Source organism: Nelumbo lutea, chromosome 2 (assembly GCF_056320005.1).
Source record: "Nelumbo lutea isolate HS-2025 chromosome 2, American lotus-T2T, whole genome shotgun sequence".
Classification (NCBI taxonomy): domain Eukaryota; kingdom Viridiplantae; phylum Streptophyta; class Magnoliopsida; order Proteales; family Nelumbonaceae; genus Nelumbo; species Nelumbo lutea.
The window spans coordinates 2,186,308-2,208,959 of record NC_142685.1 but is presented as its reverse complement, the minus strand read 5'-3'; the positions used below and the strand labels follow the sequence as shown (position 1 = coordinate 2,208,959).

Genomic DNA, 22,652 nt, shown 5'->3' with positions numbered 1-22,652 from the left:
TTAATTCATTGTTCTTAAGAGATAATTTTGATTTCTTATCGTCTTTGGGATGATTTGGTTTATCGGTTGTATGACTTAGATTTAGTGCAACACTTGGAATCACTTGATCGATCCGTGGTGGACCGGATATTTAGTTTCAAATCTTTTCCACATCACTTGGATTTTCAAGATCAGTTGATTGGCTATGAGGCTATTAATGGTCTAGATCTTTGGTTTGAAGATAAACACCGAGAATATTTTTGAAAATATTAATGGAAGAGTGCACAATAATATTACAAATAATTAAAAAGGGTATTTTAGGGTTTTTGAAATATCTAAGATGGTAAAAGGATGCTAGAATCAAAGCAACTTTGCCCAAAATGGACACTTCAAAAGGGCATTTGGACGAAGTGACGATCATAATACCCTCCCTTCCCTTGAGGTTTCACTTTAACAAAATTCCATGTAATTTCACGTCCCTTCCATCTTTGTCTCAGTAATGGACATTTCAAAAGTTACAAAATTATGGTTATAACTTATTAGGACATCCTTCAATATAATTCAAAATGTCAGATTTGCCCTTTTAATCTTCATTAGGCCTAACATTTTATAGAACAAAATTACTTTATCCTTCTTAATGTGATTAGGGGAATTTTTTAATTAAAACTGAGATTTTTTTTGGTGTATTTTAGTAAATTTCCATCTGAATCAATATAATATAAAAGATTAAAATGGGTACTTTTGAAAAGCTAATGCATTAGGCCACCGTTTTCCGTCCAAGACAAATAACAACACAACAGGGAGGTAACTTCAGGTTTTTCAATATTACATAATTACATTACATGGGAGGTTTTTGTGAAAATAAAACCTCGGGAGGTTTTTATATTATGAAAATTATAATCTATCCCACCTTAATTTTTTTTTTATTTACTTTACAAAACCCCCACTTATCACCCACCTACAACTCTTGAATTGTGTCGGATTCTGTTATTAAGGCTCCGTTTGTTTGCGATATAAACGCCAAATCAGGGTATTTATGTACCCCGATTTGTATTTGTTTGATACGTAAAAAAGTAATGATTATCAGAGCAAAAATATATTTTCCAACACTTTTGTACTTTGAGAAGAGAGCATTATTATACCTTTTTTTTTATATACAATTTTGTGCTCTTTTGATAATTAACTTTGCATTGGAGCATAAGATAGTTGAAACATTTAGTAATGGGCCCACAATTTTACACTGATTTCAAACAAACAAGATGAATGTGAATTAAAATGTAAACCATGTTTGCATACATTAACTGAAAATTAGATAAATATATAACCAAAGGCAGCTAAACAGTGGCAAATTTGAGAGGTGGGGGAATGAATAATTTTCCCTTTTATATTTACCAAAAAAGTAACTAGGTGGACTTTTAGAAAAGGATTTGCCAAAAAAGTTTTAAGAAGAGAATAAAAAAAACAGATGACAGACCTCAATGGAAGATGGATTATATATTGGATGAGGCTAATCCTGCGGCCATATGTTTCCTTTTCTAAAACCAATTGTAACAACTAACAAGAGTAATTTAGTTTGACAGAAAATAACTATAAGAGACGAAAAGTTCTGTGCACAGCCTAAAAGTCTGCCCTATACCAGTTAGGATCCATTTAAATAATCATGTTGGCAAGTTGCAACAGACGTGTCAACCATTAAGAACTGTGTATGAATATTCCAGAGGCTCTTTGCCCCTTGCTATTATTGCCATAAGCTTGGCAATTTATCAGTATCATTTTTCTACAACATATACCGCTCTGGTTGGCTGGGTTCTAACCACAGAAACTTGGCATGCTAAACCAGATACACTTTGTAGTCGGGGGCTATACAACGTACACCATACCAACCTCAAGGAGAGACACTGGTGGCACCTTCAGTGCTACATCCGGTCCCCGGCAATTCCTCCTTAGAAAATTGTACCCAAAATCAATCGCTATTTTCTTCAGCAGTGATGATCCTTGCTTTGCTCTCACATGCGAGTGTCCAAGGATGAACGCTGTTCCTGCTTGTTGAGCTGCCAAAAGCTCTTCCAGCTCTTCCTCTACACCAGCATCCATCATGTAAGAACGTGTATCAGTCTCCGATTCACTGTCAATGGCGAACCTCACCCTCCTCTCTACACCACCTATAGGCTCCATCTCTATTACATCTGTTACACTCTCCACTGTCTGGAACCCCAGTGACACGCTTGCAGGCTGCAAACTTTCCTCAATCTCGTAAGCAGGTGGACCAGAGAATGCCACCATTCCAATCACCGTCAGCCTACAGTCCCCTGTTGACTCACCAGATCGGGACCCATCATCCTCAATACATGAATTAGTCCCCCCCATGGTCCTGTATCCATCATAGCGGATGAAATCAGCCAGCCTATTAACAAGTTCAGACTCAAACGAGTCTACATCTTGATGAACATCTCGGTACCCATAACGTACAATGCATCTGTAGGACCTATGATCTGGTGGACCTACACGACCCACAAGATAACGCTCAGCTGGTGGCACATAAGGTACAGGTACAGATTTGACACACACAAAGACAAGGACGCGATGGAAGGCAGGGAGGTTAGTGACGAAGCGGGAGAAGTTTGCAGGGATGCCAGAGGTGAGATCAGTGTACACTAGGCCAATGCCAGGGACTCTAGAAATGCCCAGGCTGGGACCCAAGGCTAGGAGCCACTCCAAGGACACCTTGTTGTGGAGATCAAACTCATATTTCTTGATGGTTGCATAATGCCAAACAAACATAATGGTCATCAGAAAAAGAGCTAGGAGGATGGGAAGCCAGGCCCCCTCACGGAATTTGATGAGTGAAGCTGAGAAATAGAGGACTTCAATTGTTCCAAAGAAGAGTAGAAAGCCAAGGGCCAAAATAGGTGGTTTATGCCAACAGATGATAATGACTAATGAAGTGAGGCATGTGGTAACTAGCATTACTGTCATCACTGCCAGCCCTGCAAGTAGATAGCAGGAAAATTGCATTAGTACATGTAATGAAGAGGTGAACTTCAGAAGTTTATGTCCATGGGCAGAAGTCACTGGCTTTGAAAATCAGTGTGAGGTTTAGCCAATTACAGCTTACCAAAAGACTGGAAATAGAGTTTTGTGAAAGTAAAGTATTTTAGTAGCCTTTCGGTTTCTATTGTAAATTTCAATCTGAAGTAGCTTATTTTGCAACCTACGGTTACTTAGCCTGTAAAGACTTGTTAAGTTGCAATATACTATCCACTCGTCAAATTTGTGAAAAAAAAAAATCTTTTTTTAGCAGGTTTTATTCTGGGCCCACCCAATTTTAATAGAACTTGTCCGTCAGCAGTGAAAGGATGAAAGATATCTCCATTAATAATAATATTTTTTGAAAAGTAGACATATAGTGATAAAAGTAAAGAATTATATCGATGTATTGTTTTCCAAAGTACTCCCTCAATAGTAATTAAGGGTCTGCCTCGTCTCCAACATCTCTTTTTGCTCCTAAACCAAAAGCCCCTCACTGCATGGGGAAACTCCATCTACCTCCACTAGTGAGACTCCATTTTCTGTCTACATTGGTGAGCTCCAATCAAGTAATAAGGATTATGACACTAAGACACTAATATCCTTCTTGTTCTCAATCTTTTTTTCTGTTTCTACCTTTCCCCATTTCCTCTCTACTTTGTAAATAGTGAAATACCTAGTCCCATTGCAAGATATATTGCATCTAGGCCCTTCCATCTTAACTTCTCCCTTCCATAGTTTAATTTTAAAATATTAACTAAAAGATCACCGGTCAACTTAGGGGAAGCTGAGTCAATTCAGCTTGACTATCTTTCTGTACAGAACCATGAATTTCTTTTGGACCAAGAAAGATAGAAAACCAGGTACCACCATTTAAAGCTGTTACAATGAGGCAGGACATAAGATTCTAAACTTCTAATAATTTGCTATACTTCATACGTTCATCAAAATCTTGATGCACAACATCAATTAATTTATTGGGGGGATTTTGAATAAAGAAAAAAACTGAATGAGATATTAGTGACATGGACATGTACCTGATGCATTTCCAATGTGCTTCGTGTCTCTGAACCCAATGGTCACAGCAATACAGAGGATCATGAGCATCCAGTTGATCTCAGGGATGTAGATCTGGCCATGTATCTTTTCAGAGGTATGGACAACCTTGACCCTTGGGAAGCAACCCAATGACTGGCTCTGGTTGATGATAGAGAATGTTCCACTGATGATCGCTTGGCTTCCCACCACAGAAGCAAGAATTGCTACTATAAGCACTGGCCACCTCACACTTTCTGTGAAAAAAAAAATCAAACATTAGACCTTTTCTCTCTGTGAACCAGTGCATGTAACTGATACTACTAATTGCAACCAGCCAAGAAAATTCGGTTATAATCAAGACCAAAATTGATGATACAACCCATTAGTCACCCAGAAAAAGCTCTAAGTCATATCAAATGATCTAAAATGCAGAAAGGCAAAAAAGTGTTGAGCATTTTCATTTCTCCAGTTTAAGTAGAAACAAGAGAAGGTTCTCGAGAATCAAGAAATACAAGGAAGAAACATGTGGTAAATGTGCCATGTGGCGATTACTAGTACAGGTGTCCTACCGACCCTGCCAACCGAATAACAAACTCAAATACTGTTACAGTACAGATTGTAATATGCCTCCTCAAGTTGGAGCATGGCTACAAATAATGCCCAACTTGGATAGTGCTGCAATGAATTGATCCTTGCCTAGAGCCTTAGGGTCCATTTGGCAAGTATTTTTGAGAAGATCTTCTCCTAGCTCTAACAGTCAATAGACACATTGAGCTTTTGACATAAGATCTGGGCAGCCCGAAGACCGTTCGGTAGACGCGCATCTTTCCGTGCATCGTTTTGAGTCTTTCCGTGCAAGATTAAAACGTTCAGGACGTGGGAAGCTTCATTTAGAGCTTCCTAAAATCAGCCCAAAATGGGCTTCGCGCGTCTTTTCGGCACCACGTCTTTTGGCAGCTAGATCTTCCGCGTGCCAAATGGGAATAGACCGATTTTCTGTCTTCCCAGCTTGTAAAAAGCCGAAAGAACGCGCAAAAAAATGCACCAAACGGTGCCTTAGTGAAGATGTTGGCTGGTTGACTCTTTGTAGGAAGGTGGGAAGTGACGATAATTCCTGATTGAAGATGATGCCTGATGAAGTGGCAATCAATTTCAATGTGCTTGGTACACTCATGGAATATTGGATTCACTGCTATGTGGAATGCTGCCTTATTATCGCAGTATAGTTCCATGGATTGAGAATGTTGTAGGTTTGAGTCTATGAACAGCCAACGGAGCCACAAAAGTTCACTGATGGCAGCTGCCATGGAACGGTATTTGGCTTCAATTGAGGAACGGGATAGTGTAGATTGCTTCTTGGATTTCCATGACAAGGGAGAATGGCCAAGAGTGATGAAGTAGCCTATAGTGGATTGTAGGATAAATGGACACCCTGCCCAATCAGAATCGCATTAGGCCCACAAAACCAGATCATTGTTGGTAGAGCGGTGAATTCCTTGATTTGGGGATGACTTCAAATAGCAAAGGACCCTAAAAGCTGCATCCATATGCTACTGACATGGTTTGCACATGAATTGACTTAAAATATGTACATCATATGTTATTTCTAGCCGAGGTAATGGTCAAATAGATGAGCCTTCCAACCAATCGTTTGTAGCATTCTAGATTATCAATGGGTGGGCATGCATCTGGCTCAAGACGATGTTGTTGCTCCATCGGGAAGGGACACGGCTTACAAGCCAACATGTCAGCATTTTGGAGTATGTTAAGTGTATATTTTCTCTAACAAAGGAAGAAGCCATCATCCGTTCTTGAGACTTTCGATGCCCAAAATATATTTTAGTGGGTCAAGATTCTTAATTGGGAAGTAATTTTGGAGATATTGCTTCAACGCTACAATTTGAGTAGGATCACTACCTACGATGAGTAAGTCATCAACATAAGCCAAAATAGCAAGAGCTGAGTTGTGACTAAAGGATGTAAAGAGAGTGGTGTCAGCTATAGACTGAGTGAATCCCCGTTGTTTGAGGGTCTGCACTAATGTATGAAACCAATTTTGAGAGGCTTGTTTGAATCCATAGATAGACTTATTAAGGCAACACACGCGCGGGCCAATGAAGTTGAGCAGACCCGGGGGTGGTGTCATGTACATCTCTTCACAGAGTTCACCATGCAAGAAGGCATTATTCACAACCACTTGATGGTTTCTCATTTTTGAGCCATAGCTAATGCAAGTAAACAACAAACTATCACTAGCTTTGCAATCGAGGCATAAGTTTCACTGTAGTCAATTCGTTCAGCTTGAGTGTACCCTTTGGCCACTAAACGAACTTTGAATTGTTCAATTGAACCATCTGGTTTCAATTTGGTTTTGTAGAATCATTTTCACCCAATAGCCAGCCTTCTTGTGTGTGTGTTGGGGGGGGGGGGGGGGAATGTTGTAAGAGTCCAAGTGTTGGTAGCTTGAAGAGCATTTAGTTCAATTTACATCGCCTCTCTCCAACATGAGTGTTTTTGGGCTTGAGAGTAACTGGTGGGCTCAAATGGGATGTTTGGACTGTTGGAGGAATAATTGGATATGGGGTATCGAATGGTAGGACAAACAAAATCGGATAGATGAGATGGACTGTAATGTATTCTCAGTTCCAGATATGGTTGAAGTGGAATGTTGGGTGTAATTGTGCTCCAATGGTTCTGAGTCTATATTTGTGACAGGCAGTGGTATGACTGGGCCCGAATCTGATCCATTTGCATCTTGCAATGTTGTTGCATTGTAAGGGGACTGATTTAAAAAAAAAAAAAAACATCATGTGACACAAAGAATTGGTGTCTCAAGACTGTAAAGTCTGTAACCCTATTTTGGCCATGTATATCCAACGAACATGCATTTAATGGATCTTGAGTCAAATTTGTCACGTCCTCCGCAAAGAGTCTGAGCATAACACAGGCACCCGAAAACCTTCAAATGATAATAGTTGGGTGGCCTTTGGAAGAGTATTTCATAGGGAGTCTTGCCCGAGAGTTCAAGTTTGGACAAATAATTAATGATGTGTGCCGCAATGAGTACACATTCTCCCCAGGATGTAATTGGTAGGTTGGCTTTGAACTTGTGCTTAAACAAATACACCCAGGTAGCTCGAAAAAAATCATCAACTATAGTGAGGAAATAATGGGCACCACTGTGAGAGGGGGTATGATATCCACCCCATATGTCACGATGGATTATTTCAAACAAAGAAGATGTGCTACTGCTACTAATAGGATAACTAAGCCTTGTTTGTTTGGCTCTAAAACAAGTGTCACAACATTTATTAAATGGTGGTACAATCCTCAAACTAGGTATCTTTGACAGTCGTGAATAGGAGGCATGTCCCAATCTGGAATGCCATATCTGAGAATTCACTGCGGTAGAAGAACTGAAGGCCACAGTTATTGGAGTAGTTGAGGGTGCAGTATAGAAGTGGTAAAGACCATCATGCATGATACCCACCCCAATCAGTTTCCTGGTTGCTTGGTCCTGCATAATGTAGAATGTGGGAAAGAACACTATGACACTGTTTAATTCTGATGTAATCCTGCTAACTGAGATTAAGTTACACTTGAAGTCTGGTACGTGTAACACATCTTTTAACGTTATATCAGAATTCAAGGGCACTTGCAGTTTAGAATCAACAGGTAAAAGAGTACCATTGGGCAATAGAACTAGATTGTGATGATTATCTAGTCCAGTGGTGTCTTCAGCATGGCAAGTCATGTGATCCGAGGCTCCACTGTCAATGAGCCAGAATCTTGAACTAACAAGATTAACTGAACCAGAAATCTTACCCGCAAAGTATGCAGATGTCGCAATGGTGGTCTGATTCTCACCATCAAGAAAGTTAACTAGTTGGCGGTATTGCTCAATGGTTAAGCCAGGACTGGGGATTCTGATGGAGTATTTGTTGTTGCCTGATTAGAGGCAGACGACTATTTCTTGGAAGTGTTTTTGTTGTTGGTTTTATTCTTAGTCTCCAAGTCTGATGGATTGCCGACAAGCTCATAGCATTTTGCCTTGACATGCCCAATCTTTTTACAATGATCACAACGAAGGTGAGGCCAATCTTTCTGTTTTTGTGGATTCCTGGATCCAGATCCACTTGCATAGAAGGCTGCACTATCCACGGTTGGTGGTCTGCTACCACTTAAAGAGAGGTGTTTTTCTTCTTGTGATACAAGAGCATAGACCTTGTGGACATTTGGCAGTGGTTTCATGGTAAGAATACTAAATCTTATGGTGTTAAATCGTTCACCGAGTCCTAAGAGGAATTGGTAGACTCATTCCTTTTCTCTCTCATCCAAGATAACTTTGATGGCACCACCGCATGAACAATTCGGAGTGGACGAGTATACAAAGATAGCACCCCACAGACTCTTGAGTTTTGTGTAATACATAGCAACTGACAAATTTTCTTGACGAAGCAAAGACAAGTCTCGCTTCAGTTCAAAGCCTCGTGGAGCATTTCCTTGTGAATATCGATCATCCAAATCCTTCAAAATATCTCTGGCTATCTCTGCATAGGCAATGCTTTCATGCAGATCACTGGCTAACGCATTAAAGAGCCAAGATATCACCATGGAGTTGGATTTGAACCAGGCAAGAAATTCACTATAATTAGCTGGTTCGGGTTTTGAAATTGATCCATCCACGAATCCAACCTTGTGCTTAGCGTTGAGAGCATTCAACATTGCTCTTCTCCATGTTGCATAGTTGTCTTTGGTCAGTGGACAGGAAACTAGAATAGCATCGGGGCATTCAACATTGCTCTTCTCCATGTTGCATAGTTGTCTTTGGTCAGTGGACAGGAAACTAGAATAGCTTCGGGGTTGTCTGAAGGGTGAAGATAATATGCAAACACCAGATTTGAAGGAGTTCCAATCATTCCTCTGGTAGAAATGTTGGATGCCACTGAAGAAATGAACTGAAGGTGACGGGCTCATACGAGTTTAAACAGAAATTGCAAAAACAGAGCAATTTGGCTCTGATACCATCTAAAATGCAGAAAGGCAAAAAAGCGTCAAGCATTTTCATTTCTTTAGTTTAAATAGATACAAGAGAAGGTTCTCGAGAATCAAGAAATACAAGGAAGAAACACGTGTTAAATGTGCCACGTGGTGATTATTGGTACAGGTGTCCTACCGACCCTGCCAACCGAATAACAAACTCAAATATTGTTATAGTACAGACTGTAATAATTGACACTTATTTTTTGATATCAACCTCCATTGTGACCTGGGTGACCAGGGTTCAAATCTTGGAAACAGAGTATCTGTATGTGCAGGGGTTAAGGCTGCATACTCTGTCCCTCACCAGATCCCACATTGGTGGGAGCCTCGTGCACTGGGCTGCCCTTTAACCTCCATATTGCTGTTATAGAATACATGTTCAAGTCTGATAATAGCCACTGTGATGCATTTTATTTGGCTTTCTTATTCCAGAGTGATTAAAAAAATGCCTTTTGCAACTGAAGCAACTGATATTTGTGTTTTACTATATGCTGGTGGAAGTGGCATATAATAATGAAAGGTGAATTTTAAGAATAGGGAAGTATTGAATATCCAGTTGGTGCTCACTAATTTCTCGTTGGGCTATTTAGTTTTCCAAATATAGATCATACTGATGAAAGGCGTTTTGTATTAGGACCACTTAACAAGAAAACTTAAAAGCGTTCTAGGAGCCAAATGGTATGCACACATTGTCCATACAGGGGTATCATCAGTACATGTTTATTCTCAATTATAACCAAATTAGAAAACCTTAAGAAAACTAATTCAATCATAGACAAAAACAACTTGTTCTCTATGATTGTATACAGTTGATTGAGAAAAGTAAATTTCACGGGAATCTAACATAGGCACAAAACAATGAACCATGTAAAATCTTGTGTTTTCTTCTCCATTTGCATATCTCACAACAGATATATTCTGAGTAATGGTGTAATATTCAGGCTTGAAGAGAAGAATACCTGGAACAGAGACGTAAAAGCCAATCTTGTAACTGTTATGATGATGCTTTGACAAATATGCAGCTTGACCCATGTACGCTAAAATAAGTGCAGGATAAACCAGGAATGTAAATGCGATCTGCAGTTGGATACAGTAAGAATTTGGTAGAAGAAATAGATTCTAACAAATTGATATATCAGTTTGGGAGGGAGGTTTCCTAGTCATGATCAAATGACCTGGATTGCAGTGTAAGTGAAGTGGCCAAGATCTGCAAACATTGCCTCTGAGCCTGCATTTGTAACCACATATCATAGGGATCATTGGCACTTCATTTGTATTATATTTGTACAAAAATTGAACTATTCACCTGTTAAATAAATCAACCAAAAAAATTGAGAATCTAAAGACAAAATTACTAGACAGAAACATGGTCCATTACTGCATAGACATGGTGGACAAATAAATAAAAGTTGCAAACAACATCTACATTGTACACTTAATAGCTTGGTATTTATAACTAAAGGATCTAAGTGCCCATAATTTGATAATGGATATGGCACTGAACAGAATGGAATGGTAAAACAGGATTCATGTAGCTAACCTCATATAGTCAGGACAAGGCTTAGATGATGATGATATTCATGATAAAGAAAATGATAAAAATAATTACGATAACTGGTAAAATGTTTTATTTATTAATGATAAAAAGTGGGTCCTTAGTTGAAGCGGTTAAAAATGAAATTATAAAATATGATTAATTCATCCCAATTTGTGAATTAACTCACATTGAAACAAGAATCTACTCAAATGCCTTAAGTAGCAAATTCAACAACCATACTGAAACACCATGGGTGGGTTGGAGATGGCCTATGCAATATTATACCACAATATATAGAGAGAACTGATATGGGTAATCCTATCTTTGTTAAACGAGGCATATTCCTAGTGAAAATACAAACTACTGCTTGCAATGATGAAAACAAAGATTTAAGGGTGCTAGTCTTTTAAAACTAGGCATATTCCTGTGTTTGAGAATGGTCACTTTGGGCAGAAAATGCCAAGGGTTAGGCCATATCTAGTCCACCCTTCCCAAGACCTCATATAACCGGAACCAACATTGGGTAATGGCCTTTTTTCCCTTCGTGAATTACCAGAATCTCTGGTTATGCAATTTCAGATGTACATGTTATGAAAATTACAAAAAAAGTACCTGTTATGCACAATAAGATTCCACCCAAAGACATCCAGCCACTTCTCCTTGTTTTCTTTAAGAACTTGTACATGTAATATGGAGAAAGAGCCTGATAAACATGTGGGTTCCAGTGGAATATATTGTACAAGCCAAGAGCACTGATGCACAGTAGCCAAGTTAGCACAATTGGTGCAAAAATGAATCCGACCCGATGTGTGCCATAGTGTTGAAGAGCAAATAGACACACTAATATGAAGCATGTGATCGGAACCACTGCATCTGCAATGGAGAACATAACCACAAATTTGTTAACGTTGAGATGCATTAAATAAAACTTGTAGCCGATGATTAGACTGTTTTCCTCAAGTGTCATACTGGTACTACAGTATTGTTACATAGTGGCAATGATTAGACAATTAGAAGTTCAATGCTGAAGTTCCCTGTGATACCTGACACTGAAATGGAAGCATATTTTGTATGCGCCATAACTCATATTTTGGTTTTGGATAAAAAATGAAAGCACATATAATTACTTATATTGTCAATATGCAGCAGCACCAAAGATGCACTTTCCACTTTGTAAGAATGGGCTTTCAGCAAAAGTTGACTTTCCATATACCGGCCACCATGAAAGAGATGGAGATAGGACCAAAGAATAGTGTATTTCAGACAACAAATTGGACAACTAGTCAGTCCCTCTAGTTCAACCTGTTTTTTAAAGCCTTTTCTCACTAACTGGTCCAGATGGACCCAAGTGGACCCTCTTACCCACTTTCCTACCTTAAAGAGAGCTACCACTTGCTGCAGCATACTTCTGGTTGTATGAAACACATACATTCTTTCCCATTAATTGTTTTTTTTTATATGAATTCTTCCCCATTAATTGTTTAAAATCAATTTATCCAAAAAAGTCAACAATTACTAAGGGACAATCTTGAAGTCAGAATGGACTAAAGTTTCCATTCACCGCATCAAAGCCCTTTGTTATCTGAAACACAAATGTTCTGTCCTGTTCAAACTAATAACGCTATTGACAAATTTCTTCTTTTTATTCAGAAAAAATGCTTGTTTTTTTATGGATAAGCAATAGTAAAAGATATTTTATTGTTTCCCCCTTCTACATTGAAACAAATAGTTCTTATTACCAAAATACCATGTCCAGATTTCATAGATAGGGGAGAAACTAACAGGAAGTTAAAGAATGTTTAGGGCAAAGAATCAATGCAAGTCTGTTTTGTTTCATTGATAGGAAGTTCTTAATAAAAATTGGCATGATTATATTTACTAGGCATGCATAATAAAGAGTATAAGTTCCATGTAAGATCAGGCGAACAGGTTTTATTCACTGACTGCTGCTACTGTCAATGAAATATATTAAAGAAAATGATAAAAGGAAATATCCAGAATTAGAGATTTGACAAGCTTACACTGGTGGTGTTCCTTGGACATTGATAACTCAAGGCCTGAAACTGCTGAGAAAACTAGAGAGAGAGAGAGAGAGAGATTTGGTCAGGGAAGGTAGAGGATGCAGAGATAAGGAATAAACTCATAAAACATGGGAAGCAAATACCAGAAATGGCTGGTGTGAGCAATCCATCCCCAATTACCATACAGGTACCAAGCAGAACTAATATTAACAAAGCAGTGTGCAGGGATTTGTGCTTCTCAAGCAAAATTTTCACCCTTGAGCGGTTTTTCTTCTCCGGAGGAGATTCTAATTTATATGTAGAGAGTGCTTCATCTGCAACCTGCCTGTTGGGCAGAAGGCTAACTTTTGCGTGCCTACATATCAAAGAATAAAGAGCAAAAGTTCCACCTGCAAATCATGTACAGAAGGCACAAGCATAAGTGGGGAACAAATACTATATCTGTAAAATATTGAAGATTTATAGTACTCTCACAATAATTCTAAACAGACTTGTGGTATTTACCCTCTCCATTGTCATCGGCTCGAAGAACCACAAAGACGTACTTGAAAAGAGGAACTAGAGTTAGAGTCCAGAAGACAAAAGATAGCACGCCAAAAATCTCTTCATTCGTCTTCGAATGATGAATGTCTTCTGCAAACGTGCTCTTGTAAACATACAGAGGGGAGATACTCAGGTCCCCATAGACCACACCAAGACTTTGATAAGCTAACAACAAAATTGTCTTCCAAGAGTCCTTCTGCAAAAGGAATTCAATGAACCATTAACGTGGTAAGAAAAAGACATAAACACCCAATTTTCTTATTAGTGAACCAAATCATATTTCTAGCAGATTAAAGGAAGCTCAAGTAAGAAGCACACGATTTTTACAGGTAGCACCTATTTCATTATCATAATCAGACTAAAGTGAAGCGCAATGAAGTTCAACCAGAAAGGAGATGAATGAACCTTGGAAGTACTCCAACACTTGCCACAATCGAGATCCATGGCTTGACGGGGACTCGACCTTCACGCTTAGATTCTATTCCTGGCCACCGGTACTTACAGATCTGCATGGAAAAGCCGAAGCATTTTTGTGGAATAGACGGGACAAATGAGATGAAAAAACAGAGACAGAGGAACTCCAAGAAAAAAGCGTCTACTAATGAATTCGGCTAATCTCGTTACTTTGATTCACATGGCCAGAGGAGACAAAAACAAGAAGCATCCGAGCCCTCTTCTCGATAAATTCCCACTTGATGTCCATACCATTCTCATGTTCACCGATTTGTTGTATATTTTTACAAAACAAATTTCAAGTAATGGATAAAGCACAAGAGTCCAAAACGGAGCCACTACCAATAGTTTGTTCAAAAAGATAGTGCAAGAATGGAAGAAAGCCAACACCAAACAACTTGATCTCAGGAGCGTCAAAATTCTTCCGACAAACTTCTTTGGCCCAATATTTAATTATACGTTTCTGTGGTAGTTTAGGCAGGTATAGACTATAGAATTTGGGAGGTCACTGTTGCTTCCTATTGAACTACAGCCTCCGACCCAAATGCTCAACATTGGCCAATCAAATGGAGAAAAAACAAACTGTCAAGGAATCTCTTTGAATGGAATTTTTTATTACTTTATTGGTTTCTTTTTTCGGAGAAAGTAGAAACACAGAAAAAGCGTTTAAGATACAATCACGTGGTACAAACTACAAAGATAAGAAGATTCTCGATAACAAAGCAGTCATGCCAAACAAAAGAATAGCCCACGACACGAAATAGGTGGTTGAAAAGCTGGAGAGAGAGAGAGAGAATCAGTGAATCACATCACAGAGCGCGCCAAATTTTATCAGAAGGGTAAGGGCTGGCTAATGGCTATCCACAACAAATCTCTTCTCTCTTCCAGGTTCCAAAGAGATCTAGGCTCTTATTTTTCATTTCTTTTCCTCTAAGGACGAAGGAAAAGACGAAGACTTATAATAAGAGAGACAAATTTGCAGCCATCATGCATTTAAGGAAAAGGCGAAAGGCGAAGAAATCGGATTTGGTCCTCACATATAGTAGCTAAAATTTACACTTACAGTGCGACTTTTAAAATAAGGAGAACTGGAAAAGTGGGGAGAAGGAGAAAGAATATATAAAACAAAGGTTGCTTGAGCCGTGAATGCTTGGTATTTTATACGCATAAAAAAAAGTCTAGCTATGTAAAAACACAAGACAAATAAATTCGGAGGACTTACCCAGATCCACCGACAAATGAAACCTACTCCGTAGAAATTCTTACGAGGAAATTGCAGAGATTCAACCTCAAAGAGCAATAACAGGGAGAGGGATTGGAACCAGCCGAAGGGTAGCTTTCTCCCTCTCTAATCATGACTTCACGTGAAGGCGTGAAGGGTAGCTTTCTCCCCCTCTGGTCATGACTCATGAAATGCTCCTTACCGGAAGCATACCACTCACCATTGCTTGGGTTGGGTATCCACTATATCCAGTAGGATCAGTACTGAGTACTCTACCCTGAACCTAAACTGACAAGTGAAAAGACGAACCAAATTAGCTTTTCTGTTTTCCTCTTTTCTTGCTTGGTGCGCTTCTCTTTTCCTCTTTACTTTTGCACTAGGTCTCTTTTTAGTAAAATCCAACTTTTGAGTCGCCTCGTCTTCATTTTAGCGCCTGAGCTCCATTTGTAAGGACTAAGGAGATATATTCCTTTTACATTTCTTTATTTATTTTTATTTTTGCTTCTTTCCGGATTTCAGATGCATGGATATTGGATACTGCATACGGAGGTATAGCATAACAGAAATATATAGTTCGGCATTTCTAATTAAGCTTGTAAGCTGTAACTATTCCAACCGGAAAGTGGAGCCCCGAGGAGAAAAATGATCAAACATGGAAGCTTAGTTGTCGATTCAACAAAAATTACCTGAAAACTTCCCAACTAGAAGTCTAAGTTGACAATTAATACACATAAATGCTGATTTCTTCTGGTATCGCTATACCGTCTTTTCCGTCGTTTTTGTGTACATGTTCATCATATTTCTTTTATGATTTTATCTTCTCGGAGTTGTCGCAGTAAATGTAACGACCATTCCGGTAAGTAGTGCAGAAGTCGATGAATTTAGGGATGTTGCTAGAGGTTCTGAAAGCATTGAATCGCCATTAAAGCAGAATAAAAGAATTTGGGGATAAAGACGGTATATAGGAAACTCTGCGGTCTGCGGCTGTTGAAAAGTATTATCGGAAATTCAACTATTTATTAATTAACTTAATATATTTTTTCAATATTTATTATATTTTTATTATAATTTATTTTTCAATAATTATATATTTTTGTTATAAATTTTTACTTATGATTAAACTATTATTATTTATTAGTCAACTGTGGGGTGACTTATTTGATAAATTAGCTGGTTAGTTCAAAGACCCTTTACACCCTTGCATGGGAAACATCTCTGCACTTCTTCATGGAGAAATATTTTCAATGTAAGCTATATAATGAGTATTTGAATGGGCTTTGCACTACTAAGGGACTAGATTATTAATTTAGTTAAAATTAATTATTATTATTTTTATATTATAAAAGTTGAAAATAGTATATAAAACAAAAATAATTATTAATTATTTAAAATATTTAAATATAAAAAATTGTCTACTATTATATATTTATATTATGGATAAATTTCTTAAACTATCCTTATGGTTTAGCTAACTGACCAAGTGTACTCTTGCTGTTTGAAAATTGACTAAGGCTACCCCTATGTTTATGACAATTGACTAAGTCTACCATTACCATTAACTTTCTCTTACATATAATATCATGTGACTAATATATTGATAAAAATTCCCTGCTCAATTCCTAAAAATATCCTCTCTAGCCGTTGTCAAGGTTCAAAGTATCAGAAACGCTATGTGTATCGGAAAGGAAAATTTAAGAGACGTATCGGGATACACCTTGGATACGCATGGATACGGATTAAAAATTAAGATACACATGGAAACACATGAAAATGGTATAAATACTCTAATAAATCATAAATAAACATCAATATTACCAAATATAAGACATAAATGAGTTATTTATGCATAAAAATAGCACGTTTTAGTGGGCTTTATGAAAAAAAAACATATTATAATCAATAAATGGGAAGTCGAGAACCGAAACATACTATCTAATCATGGACATAAGTAATTATTTTGCATGTTTTATTCTAATTTTCTAAAAACTAAATAATTATTTATTTTTATTCAAATAATTATTTTGCACGTTTTATTCTAAAAATTAAATTAAAATTAAGAAAAGTAAATATGTAACAAAAAATGGAATGGATTTATGGGCATAATAGATGAAATAATTATTTTGCATATTTTATTTTAAAAGTAAACTAAAATTAAAAAATAAATAAATATCAATTATTCAATGTTTTAAAACACAAGTGTTCCACTACCTAGAAGCGTGAAGCATAATTCAGAATGCGCGTAAGCTTCCTTTAAGAGAAAGAAGGAGGAAGGAGGAAGGGGATTTCATTTTTTTTCTTTATCTTTAATAACAATATTTTATATTAAAAAAATAAAAATACATAACATTTGTTAAAAGGGGGTATTGTCGAAGCAAAGGCAAGTACATATCGGCTGATACAAGCTGATACGTGACAAAGTTTTGAACCTTGGCTGTTGTAGTACTGAAGTCAAGTTTTTGCCCATCTTTGCAGCTGAAAAAAACAATAGAGAAGCTTTTAATTTAATTGAAATTTCAAAGCATAGATGCAATTTGTGGCATAAAGAACTGAAAGAATGAGGTGGGTTTGTACAGAAATCAAATGTGAAGCTTTTGGAGAAAAAAAATTGAGAAAATTAAGCTGAAGGGTTCTTCAAGAAATCCAATCACATAATCTCGATTCATTTCACAATTGTTTCTTTTCAAAGATTTTCCCACATGGGTGAGTTCTTGTTTGTCGATGTGAGTGAGTTCTTGTTGACAAAGCCGAGACTTTTAGAAGAGGTGGTGCCATTAACTCCGTTGGTGGATGCAAAGATGAAGACGATGTCGTGGTTGGAGAGTTGGCTGTTGTTTGGAGCAAAGGAGAAGATGAAGGATCATAGACATGTTGGGGGCCTTGTGGGTGTAGTGCTCGACCAACAGTAAAGGCAACAACTTTCCGCACCAAATCCACCGTTGCAACTTGCAGCGGCAATGGTAGAATAGGGATAGCGAAAGAGAAGGGGAGAGAGAAATAGGAGAGATAGGGAGACGAGAGGTGGCGAGAGAGAGTACCAAATCCGCCGCTGCAAGTAGTGGAATAGAGATAGTGAAAGAGGAGGGGAGAGAGAAATAACGAGGAGAGAGAGAGAGAGAGGAGAGGTGGCGAGAGAGTACCAAATCTGCTGCTGCAAGTTGCAGCGGCGGTGGCGGAACAAAGATAGTGAAAGAGGAGGGAAGAGAGAAAAAGAGAGAAGGAGAGAGAAATAGCGAGAAGAGAGAGAGAGAATGAAAGATAGTGAGATGATAGAGAAGTACCAAATCCGCCGCTGCAACGTTGCAGTGGTGGTGGTGAAACAGAGGAAGTGAAAGCGAAGGAGAGAGAGAGAGAGAGAGAATATGAGAGATAAGGAAATGAGAGGTGGCAAGAGAGAGAAGTACCAAATTTGTCACTACAAGTTGCAACGGTGGTGGTGAAACAAGGAAGTGAAACAAAGTGAGAGAAGCTCGACATGGCCTTCTACATTAGCTCGTTCATCTCTGGCTTGGTTCCATAGTACGAGGACACCGGCTCACTATTCGCCTTCACGAACGACTCCTCCTTCGGATCCACCACCGCCCCATGCTGCAAAACATACATGACGTAGGATAAATATTCATCAGTCACCAAGGTTTTTCCAATCTTCATCAGGGAATACTTGTGCTCTGAGGAGCCATCAGCAATTTGCTAGAGGTTTTTGGGGCCACCTGCAATTCTAGCACCTATAGTTCCAACAATTCTGGCGAAGAGAATGAGAGGAAGATGGAGAGATCCGAATAGGAGGGTAAAATAGTCTTTTTTATACATCCGTTGACAAACATTAATGATTAAGAAGGATTAGCCAATTGTTAGAAACTGATGAAGCGCGATCCAACTGGTCTTAGCTATCAACGACCTTGCTTCTGAACTGGGTAGCAAGGAACCTGAAATGGAGGAGATGAGGAAGCTCCGGGGGGAACCCGGTGTAGCGGCTCCGAAGCTCAAGTTAGAATCCTTCAAAAGCAAGATAACACCAGATAGCGCAAAGTTTGCATACCTTGTTTGTTGGGGGCAGAGTGCTCTTATAATCACTTTGCGCACTCGCTCCGAGGCCCTTGTCAGGTCAGGTATGATTACCCTTGCGCTTGTCAATTCGGCCGTCGTCCTTTCTGCTGGGACAGAACCGTCACTGCCTAATCGTCTCTCTAACTGGACATGGTGGTGTCAATGGCGGTGGCAGGTGGCCGTTTAGAGTGCGGCCGCCAAGCGTTAGATCCCAAGTCAATCAGGTGCGGCGCCCTCGGGCACGGACTTCCTCAGTGTCAGGCATGGTACAACTTGTTTGGTTTTGGTGCCCAGAAGGTGATGCGGAGTGGTGAGCGAGGCGAAGTCTTGAGTTCAGAGGTATCTATAGGGCAGGCCAGTTCGGCGAGGTGTATCCCGAACTGTTACAAGGTTGGCCAATTCGGCAAGGTATATCCTGAGCTGTTACAAGGTTGGCCAGTTCGGCGAGGTATATCCCAAGCTGTTACAATGTTGGCCAGTTCGGTGAAGTATATCCCGAGCTATTACAAGGTTGGCCAGTTCGGCGAGGTATATACCGAGCTGTTACAAGGTTGGCCAGTTCGACGAGGTATATCCCGAGCTTTTACAAGGTTGGCCAGTTCGACGAGGTATATCCCGAGCGTTTACAAGGTTGGCTAGTTCGGCGAGGTATATCCCGAGCTGTTACAAGGTCGGCCAGTTCGGCGAGGTATATCCTGAGTTGTTACAAGGTTGGCCAGTTTGGATTACTCTGGTTTTGGGCCAAGGGTGAGTTTGAGCCCCTAGTAGGGAGTTCGGTCTGCTGGTGTCCCCTTGTTCACGCCTTAGGCTTGGCCCTTTTGCCGAGCTGTTGTTTCTGCCACGTGTCGCATAACTGTGAGGTCGGGCCAAATCTTCCTTCATCAATTGCCCCCCACTCCTCGCGCCAAGGGTCTTGCCCTAGTGCGGGGAGTTTCGTGAGGTAGTAGGTGGATTTGTCCCGTCCTTCGAATCTTGACTGCGCGAGTTGCTTTTGCCAGGGTTCTTCGGTTTCCGAGAAGGCTGGAAACGTGCCTACTCATAAATGTTGATGGTTATGACAGCGCGTGTTTTAAATTTCAAAAATTCGCGCCGCTGGGATGTGACAGCGGGTCATTCAAAAAGGCGTGCCACTGCTGTACGTGCGCGGGCGGCTGTCAGGGAGACGTGCTGCGCAGTCAGTTTCGGAAAGACGCGTGTCGGCGCGACGTCATTTTCAAAAAGGCGTGCGCTAACGTTTCGCTCTTTTCGGAAAGACGTGTGCCAATCACGTCTCGACCTTATGGGACGTGCGGTCAGCAAAAACGTGGGCCGTCGGATTGTCTTTGATATGCATGGTCGATTCTTGGTTACTGTAGCTATAAATAGTGGGGGACCCCAGTCGATTTGTCACTTCTGCGGTTTGTCTACTGACCTCGCATCCAACTTTTCAGCTCGCGTCCAAGTTTTTTCCAGCTCGTGTCAAGGCTGGTTACATAGCCTTCAAGGTTCTTTGGCTTATTCCCGTCTCCGGAGCCTTCAAAACTTTCTTCTGGTGAGTACCTTCCTGAATCCACCTTTTCCTCAATGTCTAGCTTTGATAGCTTAGACGACTCTTCAAGTAGGGCCGACGTAGGTTCTACCAACCGAGCCGTGTCCCCTGACTGCCTCAGTGATCCTGAGGTGGAACTCGAGGACTATGAACCAGTAGGCCGAGCCGCTTTGGGCAGTTTGGCGTCTACCTCTCGCCGAGGTCGGATGCTAGACAGGTTTGGTCCTTCGACCATGACGCCTAAGGGGCTTCAATCCATACTTATGTCTTACAACCTTCCTGGGGGTATACATATTTTATTCCTTCGGGTAGCTTTCCTTGGGAACACGGTCCTGATGAGACCATGATTTTTCGAGAGCAGCTCGTTGCGGGGTTGCGACTTCCTTTCCACCCCCTTCTCGTCGAAGTCATAAACCACTTCGGTGTCACCATTGGCCAACTTCATCCGAACTCTATTCGGAACCTGGTGGGGACAGTTTCCCTTTTTTGCGAGCAGAATTTCCCCTTGGACTTAGAGATATTCTCCTCCATCTTGATGCTCAAGAGACAGACGGGTTCTCTTCCTGGGGAAGACGGGCGTATTACCTTTCTCCTCGCCAGGGTTTTAAGCTTCTGCACGATCTTCTTAATAAGGTCCCGGCGTGGAAGCGGGACTACTTCGGTGTGCGAAGTGCACAAGGATGGCCCTTTTAGACCAGGTGGGGTGAGGCCGCTCCTGATTCAGGTGTTACTCTCGATAAAAACACAGTGAAGGGCCTCCGACAATGGGCACGACAAGATTTAAAGTGCCACCACTACTTAACGGAGGCCAAGCTTATTGCGGCCGGCCTGAGTTCGGGTAGGTTTCTAGCTTGCTTTGTTCTTTCATTTTTTTTGATGTCGAACTCGTTTCTACAGGTGTTATGGGCGCGGAGAGAACTCGTGGGGGGCGTCTGTTCCAAGGTATGAAGAGGAGGAAGCGGGTCGCCAAGCGAACTCGTACCGAGCTGCCCCTGGATAAGGAGCCCCAAGTTCCAAACCACACGTCGGAGGATCTGCCCAGGGAGCTCGAGGTGACTCCACCGATGCATGAAGCTGTCGGGGCGCCTTACGCTGAGACCACTCATATGGGTGCTCCTGCATACTCAAGTGCTCCTGCTCACTCTGGGTCCACTCATACGCGGGCTGGGCCCTCGGGTTCGGGAGCTCAAGGGGAGTTCAGGAGCGTGTTGATGCCGAACTACGCTCTTCAGAAGAGTAGGGAGGCTACTTTCCCTGAGGAGATCACGACGTGGACCGATCTTCCTTTGAATTAGGTCGCCTGCCGTGCCGTAACACATGCTATGGTGGTAAGTTAGATTTCGTCTGCCTTTTTCATTTTCTGTCGCTTTTGCTGTTATTGCTCACTTGTTTCTTTTGGTAGGTGAATTCTTTAATTCATGCCTTAGCGGCCCAAGTGGAGAGGAGCTCGCGACAGGCGCGAGCTGCTGAGGCTGCTGCTCATGCTGCTGAAGAAGCTTTCCGTGCTACAGAGGCGAATACCCCGGCTGCTGAGGCGGCCGCTTATGCTGCCGAAGAGGCTCTCGCGTCGCGATGGCCAGGCAGGCAAGGTCTCAGCGTGTCGCCGAGGCCATGGGGGTAGTTGTCAAGCATATGGCGGACTTGAAGTTGGATTTGCAGCATCAAGTCGAATATCTTCAGGAGGACATCAGGGAGAGAACACATATTTTTTCCCAAGGCATTGAAGACGCCAAGAAGAAGGTTGTTGAAGACTACATTGCCTCTCCGCATTTTGACGATCTGATGGTGGATTCTTACAGGAGGGGGTTCAAACTGAGTAGGTGGATAATCTGGAATACGTACCCCGACCTTGATGTTATTGCCATATCCACTTTGCATATAACTCGGGAGATGGCCAATGCTGTCGATGGCGAGCCGGACTCTGAAGGAGAGGCAGGGCCTTCGGGTGTTGTTAAAGTGCCTTCTAATGGCGAATAAGTAGCTCCGGGCATGTAACAACCTTTTTTTTTTGTAACTCCCTTCTGATGGCCAATGTACTCCTGTTTCTTGCAACGGAATAGATAATCTTTTTACCCAAGTGTTCCTTTTCCCCGAACTGATTCTTTGTCGAACTGAATATGCCATTTTCTTGGCCGGGTTATTATACTTCCACGACCTGTTTTGCCGCAAAGGCTTTTTGCAGCGAACTAATTTTTTGCCGAGCTAATAATATGCTCG

At 40.6% G+C, this 22,652-nt stretch overlaps 1 protein-coding gene across 2 annotated transcripts; it reads right to left on the bottom strand.

Moving 5' to 3' along the window:
* Positions 1 to 1,603: 1,603 nt before the first annotated feature.
* On the bottom strand, positions 1,604 to 15,540 carry LOC148868056 (potassium transporter 2-like). Of its 2 annotated transcripts, none has more exons than XM_088968850.1 (10): positions 14,864 to 15,540; positions 13,594 to 13,694; positions 13,150 to 13,384; positions 12,789 to 13,034; positions 12,646 to 12,699; positions 11,237 to 11,497; positions 10,263 to 10,315; positions 10,047 to 10,164; positions 4,044 to 4,298; positions 1,604 to 2,966 (listed from the first exon to the last, which is right to left on the bottom strand). In XM_088968850.1, the coding sequence occupies exons 2-10, from the start codon at positions 13,630 to 13,632 to the stop codon at positions 1,840 to 1,842; spliced, it is 2,388 nt and encodes a 795-aa protein (XP_088824976.1). In that variant the 5' UTR covers positions 13,633 to 13,694; positions 14,864 to 15,540; the 3' UTR covers positions 1,604 to 1,839. The 2 variants fall into 2 exon arrangements, with proteins under 2 accessions (XP_088824976.1, XP_088824977.1); XM_088968851.1 differs by lacking the exon at positions 14,864 to 15,540 and adding an exon at positions 13,813 to 14,728.
* Positions 15,541 to 22,652: the final 7,112 nt, after the last annotated feature.